Source organism: Podarcis raffonei, chromosome 3, assembly GCF_027172205.1.
Source record: "Podarcis raffonei isolate rPodRaf1 chromosome 3, rPodRaf1.pri, whole genome shotgun sequence".
In the NCBI taxonomy this organism is placed as follows: Eukaryota; Metazoa; Chordata; class Lepidosauria; order Squamata; family Lacertidae; genus Podarcis; species Podarcis raffonei.
In genome coordinates, this window is record NC_070604.1 from 65,491,393 (window position 1) to 65,505,087 (window position 13,695).

Consider the following 13,695-nt stretch of genomic DNA (forward strand, 5'->3'; position numbering starts at 1 on the left):
TTTTGTCTGCTTTCATTATAACAATTAGAATTTCAAAACTTGGTTTAACGTTTAAGTTAATACTTCTGTGTTGCTGCTGACAGGAATGGTGTTCAAGAGAAATTAACTCCTGCGATTGGAGAGGCAGGGTGTTATCTTAAGAACCTCATGTTAAAGTATCAGGCCATGAGTCAAATGGTAGAATTCAACATAGCACTAAGGAGATAATTATGGGAATTTCTGCTTGCAAAATGATTTTCCCTCTCTTCACCCTGCGTGCTGTTTTGGGGATCCCCTGAACCTCCAGAACAGATTTGTGGGAGCAGTCCTTGCATGGGCTTCCGCTAGCAGACCCATATATTTCAGCACTACAGGCAGCTAGTCAGATGAATATGAAATGTTCACAAGTTGAGCATGATCTTCTTCCAGCTTCTATATTCTACTGCCTCTGAACATGGAAATTCCATCTAGTGATCATGGTTATACATTGCTAGCCCAGCCTCCCAGAATTTCCCTCAAAGAACCTTTCCTGAGCATCTTGTGGTTCCTACAACACATTATCACTGTCCACTTAATAAGGAGGGACGGGGTCAATGGTAAACAGTTCATCTTGGCAAATCAAACTGCTAACTTCAAGCTTGCCTCTTAGTTTTAACTACTTTAGAAGTTTCTGTAGCTGAAGAACCAACTGCCTTATTGAACATCTATTAAGTCAAGGTGCCCCATTACTAACACTCACTGATAACTGTCTTGTAGAGGAAACAAATGTATTCAGAGTAGCTTAACTTCTTTTTTCATGTGCATCATTGCATGATGGAGGGGTTGCATGTGTCATAATTGTTTTAACTGTCAGCCAATGACATTTAACTTGGGCTTTTACAAGTAAAGGAGCTAGATAAGCAAGAGTAAACTACCTGGTGCTCCTGTCTCCCTGAAAAGTATTAAAGGCAGAATTTGATATCACTGCACTATGAGATGAGTGTGATTCCTGGGAATAAAGCAGGAGCTGTAGGTATGTAATGTTCTCAATCTTTACTTTGAGCTGTAACTAACTTTTATCAGTGAATGGTTTTGCACAGGCTCTCTGCTCTTCATTACATTTAAGTAAATGTTTGTCCGTACTGGCTGATATTTGCAGAAGCTATTCATAGAAATATGTCAGACATGTTGAACAGACCACAGTCATGGAAGCTACCCTCATTCATGCAGTGAGTATGATAAGTAATACATCACTCAAAGTATTAACCTTGTAACATCCTTATGGAAGCACCTTTTTTCATATGCAGACTTTCTGCCTAATTCTTTTTCTAACTTAATTAAAGGGCTATTTATTGGCATGTAGCAGCATATACATTAAAAACAATATTAGTTGGATTAATATCACGAGAAGAGGGGAAGCACAATTGGAAGAGAAAAAATGAGATTGTGTGGATTTCTTGGATGTTAGAAAACCCTGGATAAGTAAGTAATAACTTGTATTCTTCCATTTCACACAGATGGTAGCAGCCAGAATTTGCTTTCTTGTGAAATCTGTGGAAGACATTTTACACAGGATGCACTGGTAAAAACAAGACAATTAACCACTGAATATATTTAGTGACATAAAAGCAACCTTAAGATAACTGACCAAGCAAGAATGGAAAATGACTCTGTTAATGAATGAATTCAGTAGGCTGGTTCACAGCTGAAGTTAACCTTACAGCAGAAGCTTTCATAGACTGCAGCTTTTAAGGAATTCAAAGCAGAAATAGCAACAGGCAAGTACTTGGAAGTACTTGTTAGTGTTTACAGTAAATATCCCTCATCCCTGCCTTTTATTCAATGCAAAGAGAAGAAAAACCAGTAATAAATGGAAGCTGTACGCATACCTCACGTATCTTAGAAACAATTCCCAATGTTTCCTTCACAACATTTTTACATATGTTAATGTGTTTCTCAGTCCCTTAGCTCTGGGCAGTTTGGACCAATTCAAGTTCATGTACTCAGGAATCCTTTTGAATATTGGATGACCATGCTACATTTTCACTTCCCATTTAAACTACCTTTAATTGCCACTCTTAGCAGCTGCCACCACATGAATATCAGTAAACACAAGAGCTGGGTCCCCCCCCCCATTTACTTTTTTTTTTTAATTTACCTTTATGTATCATCTTTCTTGGGTCTCCCCACTCCATTCTGTCCTCACAACCACCTTCTGACTTAGGAGACACCGTGAACTTCATGACTGAGTAGGGATTTGAACCTGGGCCTCCTGGGTACTTAGGTGTTCATATGCCTTCCTTCACCGCTTAGCTAACATGCAATTAGCAAGGGGAATTCAGAATTACAAGTTTTAAAAGTCCCTTGTTCAGGCCATTTTAAAGTGTCCAGGGTGGTTTATACATTATCCTCAAACTAGACTTTTGCCAAGCCACGCAGCCTTTACAAAGGCATTACATTGGACCCAGCATAAAAACCAAACAAGAAAAACCGATGCTGCTTCTTTTAAAAGAAGTTTTTAAAATCCCTGTTTACAAGATTATATCCTTACAGGTGCAACAGCCTGAGCCAATCAAAGGTGAACAAGCCACTTGACTTGGTTGGCACTACAGCCAAATAATTACACCTCTGCTAGGGAAAACATGCACACCTACCTTATTAATATTTAACTTGAGAAAATGAGAAGGATCCCAGATTAGTCAAATTAGATACCCACATTTATTCCATGTCCAGGATAGAATTCAGACACAGGTAATTAGATATACATACAAGTTAGGCATCATCTCCTTTGCTGACTCCCAAAAGCTTGGGCACACTAAATCAAGGCTTGACTTAATCATGCCTTTCATTTCTGGAGCCCTATATTTAGAGCTCAGAATAACATTATTTTGATCAACCCTTATTTGGCAGACCTTTCTCTGTCTCCATCTCAGGCACGACATGAACCAATATGCAGAAAAGTCTTCAACAAAAAGCGCAAGCCATTTAATTCCTTGAAACAGCGACTGCAGGGAACTGACATTCCAACAGTAAAGAGGAAGCCACCCCTGAAGGTATTTTTGAATTAGGCATGCAACTCAACTCAAATATATCAGTTCAGGGATGTTTCACAAGAGTTGGGGGTGACTTATTTGCCAGACATAAGGACTGTGCTAATACATAGGGTTGAAATGTCCTGTAAAAGTTACTGTAGCACTGAGTCATAGACTATCCCTCTGACTCTGCTTCCCTTACATTGCCTACTAGGAAGTAAGTGCATATTTCTTCTTCTTCCTCTTTACAAGCCCTCCAAGACTTCTTCATTCACCATGAAACTGTGCTTTTGGAACCATCCATTTAGAGCTCATATTAACATCTAGTTTAATTGCTATTTCCTGGTTCAGAAATAAAGATCCTAAGAATACATTATGCTTGCCTCAAATAAGAGGTGAGCATTGTGATTCCATGATTCTTCAACTCAAGATTAAGAAATTCATCTACTTGCCCTTACCCACCAGGCTCTCTAATCTCTTTCCATCTATGCACAGGCTGCCATACCCTCCCTCTTCAAATCTTCCACCAAGCCCAGGCTTTGGCTCCCACCTAAATCCACCACGCTCCTACCCCAAAACCCATCCTACCTACCCACTCATTTGTTAGAGGTGACACTGTCATAGTTATCTCCCCTCTTCTGCACCTGGCACAAGAAAACCAAGGAACTGTATTACCTGTGTTTAATAGATAATTAAACTTTATTATTGCTTGTTATTGTTTCATCATTATAACGCATTTAACATCTCTTGAAATTCTCTTTTCAAAAACAGTTTAGGACTATGTATCTATTAATGCACCATCTGACTCAAAAATGTGATTCAAGTATTTCCTTTTCAGAGCCAAACAGAGAGAAAATCTAATTGGAGACAACAACATGAGGACTTCATTAATGCAATCCGATCAGCCAAACTTGCCACAATAGCTATGAAAGAAGGCCGCCCTCTGCCTCCGCCACCGCCTCCAACCATTAATCCAGGTTATTTACTTGCATTGAAGCTGTTCATCCTTGTTTAAAAATAGAGGGTTGGGTCCAGGCTCACAGAGGGGCCAAAATATTCAGAGAAATCTCCTGCAGAGAGGAAGAGATATTCACTGCCTTCACCTGTGGGAACATCCCATGGATACAATTCTGCCCAAGGGCAGTCTGGGTCTAACTCAGAGAGTCATTTGGACAATTAACTAAAACAGAGCTAGTGGATAGTACTGGACTTCCACTCAAGGGAATAATTTTCAACTCAGCTACTGTTTCAGTGGGAAGTCTCTCTCAACCTAATTTCTTCATCTGCAAGATAATAAGCATAAGCCTGATTCACACATCATTCTAATTCAAAGCATGGCTTAGCATGAATGTGCAGGCTACTGGAGAGGAGATTGTGTCTGCTTTGCTCCCCCCCCCCAGTTGTTTTGCTACTGTGCAATGCTGAGCTAAACCACAGTTTGGCTCAGCATGTTGTCCCAGCCTGGGCTTATTTTAGCTTTCTCCAGCCTAACCACAAGCTGTAACCAAGCTGTCCTGTGGTTTATAGCTCATGGTTTGTCCAGGAGAGTTAAGCCATGAACCTGGATTCAGATGACAAAGGGAAACTGGCTCATTGTGGCATATTCACATTATTTATATATTTTATAACAGTGATGTTGTCTCCTAGGTACTATATAAATTGCTTTTATAGCCCCTGTTCCTTTGTTATATTCAGATTATATTCAGTGTCCTTACTGCATGAGAAGGTTTAATGAGGCTGCAGCAGAAAGGCACATCAATTTCTGCAAAGAACAAGCAGCCAGGCGTGCATTTGCTCCAGGTCAGAAAGGATCCAAAGCACCTCCTGTAAGTAATTTTATTGTATTCAAGCCATTAGTCACATTTTTATCCCATCCTTCTTCCAGGGCCTATACAGAATAATAAAAACAAGGAGGAGCTCTGCCAAATGTATCTCCATTAATTCTTTCACTTTCCCATGAATTCTGGAGAAGGGTTGCGGTTCAGTAGTGGAGTATCTGCTTTGCATGCAGAAGGCCCCAAATTCATTCCCTGGCATGTACATCTGGAACTGGGAATATCACCTCCCTGAAACCCTAGAGAGCCTCTGCCAATCAGTGTAGGCAGTAATGAGTCATGGTCCATGACTAAGCATATATTATATTATGGTCAATGAATACATGTTCATTGCAACATTATTTATTTTCTACTAATTTTTGCCACTTCACTCTAAAAGTTCTAGAGTACTCTTCTCCCATTAAAAGCAGACTGCAAAATGTTTCCAGATGTCACATTTTTTGAGCTACAAAAAAGACTGATGGATGAATAAACCAGTCAAACCAGAATTTGCAAACAACAAAAACCCCATAGGAAAATGTGCAGAAATATTTTAACCAACAGACTGGAAGGTTTTCACCTTTTTTAAAAATGCATAAATTATTTAGTCCCTGTAGGGTTGCTATAGGGGACGTGGGTGGCGCTTTGGTCTAAACCACTGAGCATCTCGGGCTTGCCAAATGGAAGGTCAGTGGTTCAAATCCCCACAACAGTGAGCTCCCGTTGCTGTGTTCCAACTTTTGCCAACCTACAAATTTGAAAACACACCAGTGCAAGTAGATGAATAGGTACCGCTGTGGCAGGAAAGTAAATGGCGTTTCTGTGCGCTCTGGCTTCCGTCACTGTTACGTTGCACCAGAAGTGGTTTAGTCATGCTGGCCAAATGACCTGGAAAGCTGTCTGGACAAACATCAGCTCCCTTGGCCTGAAGCGAGATGAGCGTCACACCCATCACCTTTGACTGGACTTAACTGTCCAGGGGTCCTTTACCTGCCATAAAGCAATTTTTCTAAGGTTTTTTCTCCTCCAGTTTGTCTTGTTGAAAATTATGAGAGGTTTTGGGGAGAATCTAAGTACTCTAGCTAATACAGTGGTACCTCGGGTTAAGTACTTAATTCGTTCTGGAGGTCCGTTCTTAACCTGAAACTGTTCTTAACCTGAAGCACCACTTTAGCTAATGGGGCCTCCTGCTGCTGCCACGCCGCCAGAGCACTATTTCTGTTCTCACCTTGAAGCAAAGTTCTTAACCCGAGGTACTATTTCTGGGTTAGCCGAGTCTGTAACCTGAAACGTATGTAACCTCAAGTGTATGTAATCCGAGGTACCACTGTACACAACTTCAGTTAGTGAAGGGCTAATGTGGTGTAGTGGATAGTGTTGGATCAGAGAAATGTTGGTTTGAATTCTGCTGCCCCACACTGCAGAATATTTGGGTAGTCAGCCACTCTTTACCTAAACATCACAGGATTGTTGAGAGGATAAACATATGATAGTCCCAAAGCTCCTTAAGCTTTTTGGATACAAATGTGATAAATCAACTGTACTGCATAATGAATGTATGCTAAAACATTCTTTATATATTTACTGCGTATTTTCCAGGGCAAACAAGCAACTCCCAAAAAAGAACCAACCCTAACAAGTGCTGTGGGAACACTGCTTCAGAACAAGACACAGGAAGGCACTGATCCAAGCCAAGTAGTAATAGGTAAGTAGCAAAAATAACGTTGAATTAATGCTCAGAAATATTTGAGGGTCACAGAAATTATTCCTTTCAACTGCACCTCCCAAACTTTAATGTTAAACCATTTCATTGCATTTCACATTCATTAGCTAGTATGCCCTATCGTGAAAACCACCCTGTAGAAGAGATTCATTTTTGCTGCTGTTGCATATTGCATGGATGCCTTTACTGTTCTGGTTAAGCCAATTTTGTAACCGTTAGAACTATTCTAACAGTATCATAGGGCTTAGTAGGTGAGTTTTCTGTAGTTTACGATGGCTTTATAGACTACTTTTGAACTAATAATTTATTAATTGATATGCAATATAATTTGCTTTTTGGATTTTTTATGTAAACTATCTAGAGAACCTATTTTGGGGCTCAAAGGGCTAAGCAGGATAGAAATAATTCTAGAAACAGTGGAGGGGATATAGCATTTGGTTTGAAGTGAAATAAATATTCAAAATTATTCTGCTATATACTCTTGCCTTTGGTTTGTATTTTAAAACTGAGTTATGGAAAAGCCCACAAACTTTGACCAAGCAAACCTTAGCATAGTGATCTTAAGACTGGAAATAATAACAGTCAAGCACTTTCAAAATGCAATGAAAGTTTAATGCTTAAAGCTTCAATCCTATACTCACCTGGGAGCAAGCCCCACTGAACTCAGTGGAACTTACTTCTGAGCAAACATGTATAGCAGGGATGTCCAACACATCAATCACGATCTACTGGTCGATCCCTGTGAGGTTTTGGTAGATCGCTGGCCCCCTTCCGGCCCTGGCCCCTCTCCCTGCACAGGCCTCTATTGTTACAGAAGGGAAGCCAGAGTTTAGAAACCAGCGATCTGATCGTAAGGTTAGTGGCTGCTTCTGTTCCTCCCTCAGAAGAGCTGCAAAAAAGTCCCTAACCCTCCCTCCCAAAAAACGAGGGTAGATCACTGCCAGGTTTTAATTCTGAAAGTAGATCGTAGTCTCTCAGGAGTTGGCCACCCCTGATGTATAGGAATGCACTGTAATTCTACAAATGAAATCAGTGCTTGACTTTTTCTGGACTATGCCCAGAATGCATTTTTGCAAAGGATTTTAAAGAGGTATAATTGATTTCTTATTAAGGGCGTGCTGCAGAAACCTCTGGTGGAACGCTGCAGAAAAAAGCACCTGGAATTCCCTCTGGGAAGGAGCCTGGGTAAGAAACAAAGTAACTACATCCCTGGGTTTGTACATGAGTGATCCAATCTTAATTCTCTTAAAAGCCATGAAAAACAGTTGAGAAACAGACCAGTCAAGGAAAAAGGACAATTCCAAAGAACTTTTTATACAGAATAAATAAGCTTGTAAAATGTGGAAATACAAAACTTACTGCAAGTGCCAGATACCTTAATGTAAACATGACATTTTGCTATTTGTATCCATTTATGTAACTCTCATTTCTCAAATTCATCGGGGGGCCGCATCAGCAGTTTGGTCACCCTCAAAGGGCCGGTTGTATCTGTCACATCACAGGATGGCATGCGCTCAATATAAAAGCAAGTGGAGGTTTCCTGAATGCATGTAAAGTGGAGGTTTCCTGTGTAGAACGGCCGGCGCTACACGGGCCACATGACGAGGTCTGGCGGGCCGCATTCGGCCCGCGGGCCTTGTGTTTGACACCCGTGGCCTACAATATCCATTTTAGTAAACAAAATCATACAAAATAACCATGTATTGCTATACCAGCATCTGTATCAGGGGTATAAAAATAGATCAGTTTCTCAAGGTTTTCTAGCTGAACTATTTCAAAGTGGTCTTGATCTGTACCTTGAAACAGTCTTAACAGAGTCCACCTTCAGAGAAAAGAGAAACTTATACCATTGTATATGATCTGCTTTATTTCACAGCCCTCCTAAATTAATGTTTTACTGCTTTTAGGGTTCCAGTACAGGGCAAAAAATAAGGGTGGCATGTTGCCCCTTGCCTCTGAATAAGAGCACTTACTTTTTACAGCCCAGGAGTCCAGCAAACTAGTTCACCGATAAACATGTATCCTGTGTCTCATGAAACCTGTATGACTTTACGAACTATGCAATAATAAAAGAAACATGATCAAATTCCTGGGAGTTGACTCAATATTTGCAGCTGGCGTATATACAATAGCAGCAAATGGTTATGGACGATGGAGTCATATGCACACACACATGCTGTAATTTTAAGTTCAAGCCAAGTGTTTCCTATTTGTTCACCATTACATCCCCCTCCATTTTATTTAAGTATTTTCCCCCTCATTATATTGGTTAGCTACATGTAATCACTGGGTTTTGCTACTAATGAAAGAAAAATAATCAACAGACTAATCAACCCTAGGTGACCTTATGTGATGGATGTGGAAAATATGCAATACATATGTTGTGCAGCCTCCAGTCATTTTAATGGTAATTAAAAGAGAGGACTGCATGAAGCAGAGTAACAGCAACCCTCAACTAAAAGTATGGGGGGCCATTGCTTCTGTACATGTCCACAAATATTTGAGAGCAATTTCGCACTTAACATATAACATTTTGAAATGCAGGTATTTGTTTGCCCTGTAGCTACCTCTGTGCAGTCCATTACAGATGAATCCCATGCAGGTCTACTCACAAGCAAGCCCCATTGACTTGAATGGGCCTCACTGGGTTCAACGGGACTTGCTTAAAAATACAGCCTGACTGACGTCTCCTGTATAAATTAACGAATCACCACAAAACAGATTAGAAGGCGGAGTGTGGCATTTATTAGATAGTTGCCTAAATTCCTCCCAAAAAAGTTTCAAAATCTAGAGGGAGGCGGGGGAAGGGGAGGGGACGCGTCGCTTTGAGGCCTCTTCCAAGAAATTCACGCCGCCTCCGAGCAAGGGGAACCACCTGCCTCAGTCTCTCGCGATGGACGGGCTTCTCACAGTTCCGGGCAGAATTGAGGGAAGTTCACAAGCCGCGCTCTCCGAAGGCGCCTGGGACTCGAAAGGAAGTTGGCCCCGGGAGCGCAACAAGGGGGAGGAGGGGCAGGGTTTGTTCCAGAGAAGGCGGCCTCAGGCAAGGGAAGAAGCCGCGTCCCGTCGGCCCTCCTCGTCGCGGCGCTTCCCAAATTTATCTCGCCCCGGCTGCCGTTTCCCGCCCCTTCTCTCCCGGGCGGTGCGGGGCGCCAGGCGGCTCAGGCTTCGTCGGGCTTGTCGACGGGCGGCCCGCACGGCTGCAGCATCTTCTCCATGAGGTTGAAGCGGACGCGGGCCTTGCTCTCGTTCTCGGCGATGGCGAAGTAGTTGAGCAGGTCGAAGTGGCCCATGTAGGAGCAGTACGAGTCCCGGTGCTGGTTCACCAGCCACTCCCACTTGGTGGTGTCCGCGTGGCCCGTCCCGATGTACTTGGACTGCAGGTGCTCCAACTGGCTGTGGATCGTGTAGCGGTCCGTCATGGCGACGACGAGGAGGAGGAGGAGGAAGGCGGCAACCGAGGCGGCGGGGTCTCAAAGCCGGCAAAAGGGACGCAAGAGGACGAAACCGTATCAGCTCGACCGAATTGCCCGCCTCTGCCAGGCCGCCAGAAAGCACCTCACAAAATGGAGGCCGGAGGAAAAGGAGGGATCAGATACGCACTTCCTTTTCCGGATCGACCTTGGCGCTATTGCGGTATCTAGGTAACGTCGCTCTTGCATCGTAAACGTTCGCTCTCTATAGTCGCAACCCGCCGCGCCGAATGTGGGGCGGGCCTTGCTCACGGCGCAGCCAATGTTAGTCCTCCCTACCTGCCTTTAAACGAATGAGGGAAATGCTTTCGTTTCGCCTTCACCGGGGTGGTTCCCCCCCCCCTTGTTTGTTTCCATGGTTCTCGGTATGGAGAGCAGAAGTTAACATCCCCTGTGAAGGTCCGTGGGGAATCGCTTTTTCCAAAGGAGCGCTTCCTCAAGCCCTGTAGAAAGAATGCGAGTTTGTGCTCATTAAATAAACACAAGTTCATCTCTTTTGTACAAGGTTTATCAGGCTTAACAAACTGCATAGTCGGGGTTCAGCCTCGGGTCATGCGAAGTAATAATGCGAAGGCGTGCCTCTGAGTACGCGCAGAGTCCCTCCTCTCTCTAGGTAAGTGTAGTAATAATAATTTATTATCATTATTTATACCCCGCTCATCTGGCTGGGTTTCCTCAGCCACTCTGGGCGGCTCCCAACAGAATAATAAAAATAATAAAGCAATAAAATATCAAACAAGAGAGCAGAGATTGACAAACGAGGTGCCGCAGTTTTCCGACAGACTTGAGCGCCGAGCCCTTTCATAATCTAAATTACCCTATTTTGAACCTGGAGTCGAAATCAACCGTGATCACCGACCTTCCACCCGAATAGATGGTGAGCAAGACGAGGAAAAAGAGGTGACTGTGCCGAATCCCTCCCAGAGGAAAATAACTTTTGCTTGTTTATTCTGCTTGCAGTCGGTACTCTTAAATAAATTCCTGAAATTACTGTGTAGAGATTGGCTTAAAAATAATTGGAAGTTTGGCCTGTGCAGTTAATCTGAATGGCCGCTGGATGTCGTAGTAACCTATTCTGGAAAGTCAACTCATTTTTATTCTTGATCGATGCTGCAAAAGCCAGCATGACGGCAACAGGGCGTTTCTAGGAATAGGGGTTAATGTGAAGGCAATGGCTTGAATATTTTATCCAAATTATGAAGTCTGTTGCATTACTGAGTCCTTTGCTAGTGAAGACACACATAATAAGCGTGACTGCAAAGACCAGTGGAATGAACACAGCGGAAGCCTTCCATTGTTTTGTTGACTGGGAATTCACCTTCAAATAATACTGAACATTTGCTGACATCACAGCAGTCCTTGGCTTTGGTTTGTTTTAAGAAAAAACTATTTCATCCAGGTGAAGTGGAATAAAATAAGGGGAAATGGGGATATAGGGTTTTAATATATATTTCAAGGAGTTTTCTAGTTTTTAGGATGTTCCTGATTCATAAACCAATCAACCCAAAGTCAAGAAAATACAGGGCCAACAGTTTTAAGACAGATGCAGTAGCCATTTTATGTGATTCCAAACACCCAATGGCAGACATTTAGTGATTGGTGCCCACAGCACTTCCTTAAAATTGCAAATGTGAGCACTGGCCTCCCAAGTTTAGACACCCCTGCTATACTGGTATTTTAGAACATTTCACATAGCGATGTTTTCAAATTATTTTAGCTAATAAAACTTTCCAAAATGACTGATAATGCAACTCTTTCACCTGTCCATTCAGAAACAAGCCCTACTGAGTTCAATGGGATTTAATTCCAGTACAGTGTGTGGGGGTTGGATTGCAGTTTCAGAAAGCAAGGAATTGAGCTGTAAGTTCCAGGCTTTCAGGTTAACCCACTAAATACCAAGCTGTGTTTTCCCTTCTTTAAAACAGTCTCAGAAAACACATAATGTCTAATGGGAATGTCTAATGGGAATTTCTGTGATCCCAAAGGTACTTTTGGGAGCCACAAAGATATCACCAGGTACTGCAACATTTACTTGTGTATGACATCTTCACACAGCACTTCCATACGTCTGCATCTCAATGGCAATTCATTATGTATGCTCAACAACTGTTCATTCTGTGCACACAAACAGTGCACACAAATAGTTCAGCTGTATACTTGCACAGTTGTTCACATGTAACATTCAGTGAGTGTACAGTCTGTGTACACGTGCAATTAGTTGAACTGATACCTGGTACTTCATCACTAACATGACTGACCAGAATGCCTCAGCTGGAACAGCTGGAGCACAGATTGCTATTTGAAATTGGTAGGCAATCTTGATTTACCATTCCTATAATTAATCATTATCACATTGTATATTTGGCAAATTCCAAGTTGAAAATTCAAAATGGAAGGTTATATACTTCCTGTGGCTCATACAGGCATTAATTTTACTGAGTCTTGGAAATAAACCACAGACTGAAGCCCAGCCTCTGCTAACATGCTGCCCTCCATATTTCTTGGGGTACAATTCCCAGCAGCCAGCTAGCACACCTGTTGGGGACAGAATGCCCCTGCCAGACATGGGCGGGCAGGTCTGGAGCTGTGGTACAGAAGCATGGCAGAAGTTCAAGAATCTGCTGTTGCAATCCTTTGCATCTGAGTCCCAGACTCCGGCTGAAGTGGCAAGTGACAGCCCTGTGGGAGGGAAACTTCTACATACTATCCATCAAGATAAGGATCTGGTGCAAGGATAGTAAAGTAAAAAAAGAGGGCTGGGTGATCTTTGTAAGTCAACGTACACATTGTGCAAAAGTTTTTATTTGAAAACTCATTGGGCAGTATTCAGCAAATTACTTGTGTGAGTGGAATGACTCAGATTTCGGGGGCACAGAAGAGAGGAAAATGGGGAAAGTCCTGTTGCACAAGGAGGTACTTCATGCTACACTGAATGCAACTCAATCCTATCTTCCATTTCTCAGTGTCTCTCATGTCACCCCCCCCTTCTGACCTCACAGAAATTCAAGTGCCAGTTTCAGGGCTCTAGCAAATGGAGGTGGTTCGAGTCCAAGGCTTTAGCCACCAGAACTCACCAATCCTCTTCACCTCCTCATCTTATTTCCATAAGGAAACTAAAAAGTACAAAACTGCCAGATGTGGGGGGATTGACTGCCCTACCTCTGGAACACATGGGTTCACACAACCTCAGATGCCACAACAACATTGGGACAAGATCAGGGCAGTTGTGATGTCAAAGCATTACATGATGGTGGTGAACATTAAACAGGTGCTAGAAATCAGGGCGATAGAAGCAGTTCTACAGGACCAAAAGATTTAACTTCAATTCTTTCTTAGTTGGCCAAGAATAGCAGGGAGCTCTGGGTCATCCTTGACCTAAAGCGGCTGAGTGACCTAGTCCCAGAGGAAGAGGGATGTTCTGATGCAAACATGGAAATGGCTCATAGCACCCACAACAGAGGGCAACTTCATGGTGCCCATTTACCTGAAAAATGGTTTCTGTGCTTCTGCTACTGCACTTCCAAGACAGAGCCCTACTCTTCAGATTCACTTCAGCATTTAGAGCAGTTACCAAGATCCTGGTAGCATTGGTAGCCCACCAGACTAAACAAAGGGTGGCTCATTCTATGTTCATACTTAGATGTCACACGGATCCACTCACCTTCCACAGAACAGAGCCTCTGGGGTGTGCCAAT

The 13,695-nt window shown here is 42.7% G+C and overlaps 2 protein-coding genes across 2 annotated transcripts; one reads left to right on the top strand and one right to left on the bottom strand.

Annotated features, from left to right (window-relative positions):
- The first annotated feature begins 104 nt into the window (after positions 1–104).
- ZC2HC1B (zinc finger C2HC-type containing 1B) lies at positions 105–8,613 on the top strand. The gene is made up of 8 exons (XM_053382084.1): positions 105–991; positions 1,476–1,540; positions 2,892–3,011; positions 3,829–3,967; positions 4,686–4,816; positions 6,404–6,509; positions 7,640–7,712; positions 8,435–8,613. The coding sequence occupies exons 1-8, from the start codon at positions 955–957 to the stop codon at positions 8,457–8,459; spliced, it is 696 nt and encodes a 231-aa protein (XP_053238059.1). The 5' UTR covers positions 105–954; the 3' UTR covers positions 8,460–8,613.
- Positions 8,614–9,249: 636 nt separating this feature from the next.
- SF3B5 (splicing factor 3b subunit 5) lies at positions 9,250–10,122 on the bottom strand. The gene has a single exon (XM_053382085.1). It carries the CDS (start codon positions 9,947–9,949, stop codon positions 9,689–9,691), a length of 261 nt encoding a protein of 86 aa, XP_053238060.1. The 5' UTR covers positions 9,950–10,122; the 3' UTR covers positions 9,250–9,688.
- Positions 10,123–13,695: the final 3,573 nt, after the last annotated feature.

Coding starts and splice junctions, on each gene's coding strand:
- ZC2HC1B (XM_053382084.1), top strand. CDS start 955: ATGAGTGTGATTCCTGGGAATAAAGCAGGAGCTGTAG. Junction 1,541..2,891: donor ATTTTACACAGGATGCACTG/GTAAAAACAAGA, acceptor TCTCCATCTCAG/GCACGACATGAACCAATATG. Junction 4,817..6,403: donor AAGGATCCAAAGCACCTCCT/GTAAGTAATTTT, acceptor CGTATTTTCCAG/GGCAAACAAGCAACTCCCAA.
- SF3B5 (XM_053382085.1), bottom strand. CDS start 9,949: ATGACGGACCGCTACACGATCCACAGCCAGTTGGAGCACCTGCAGTCC.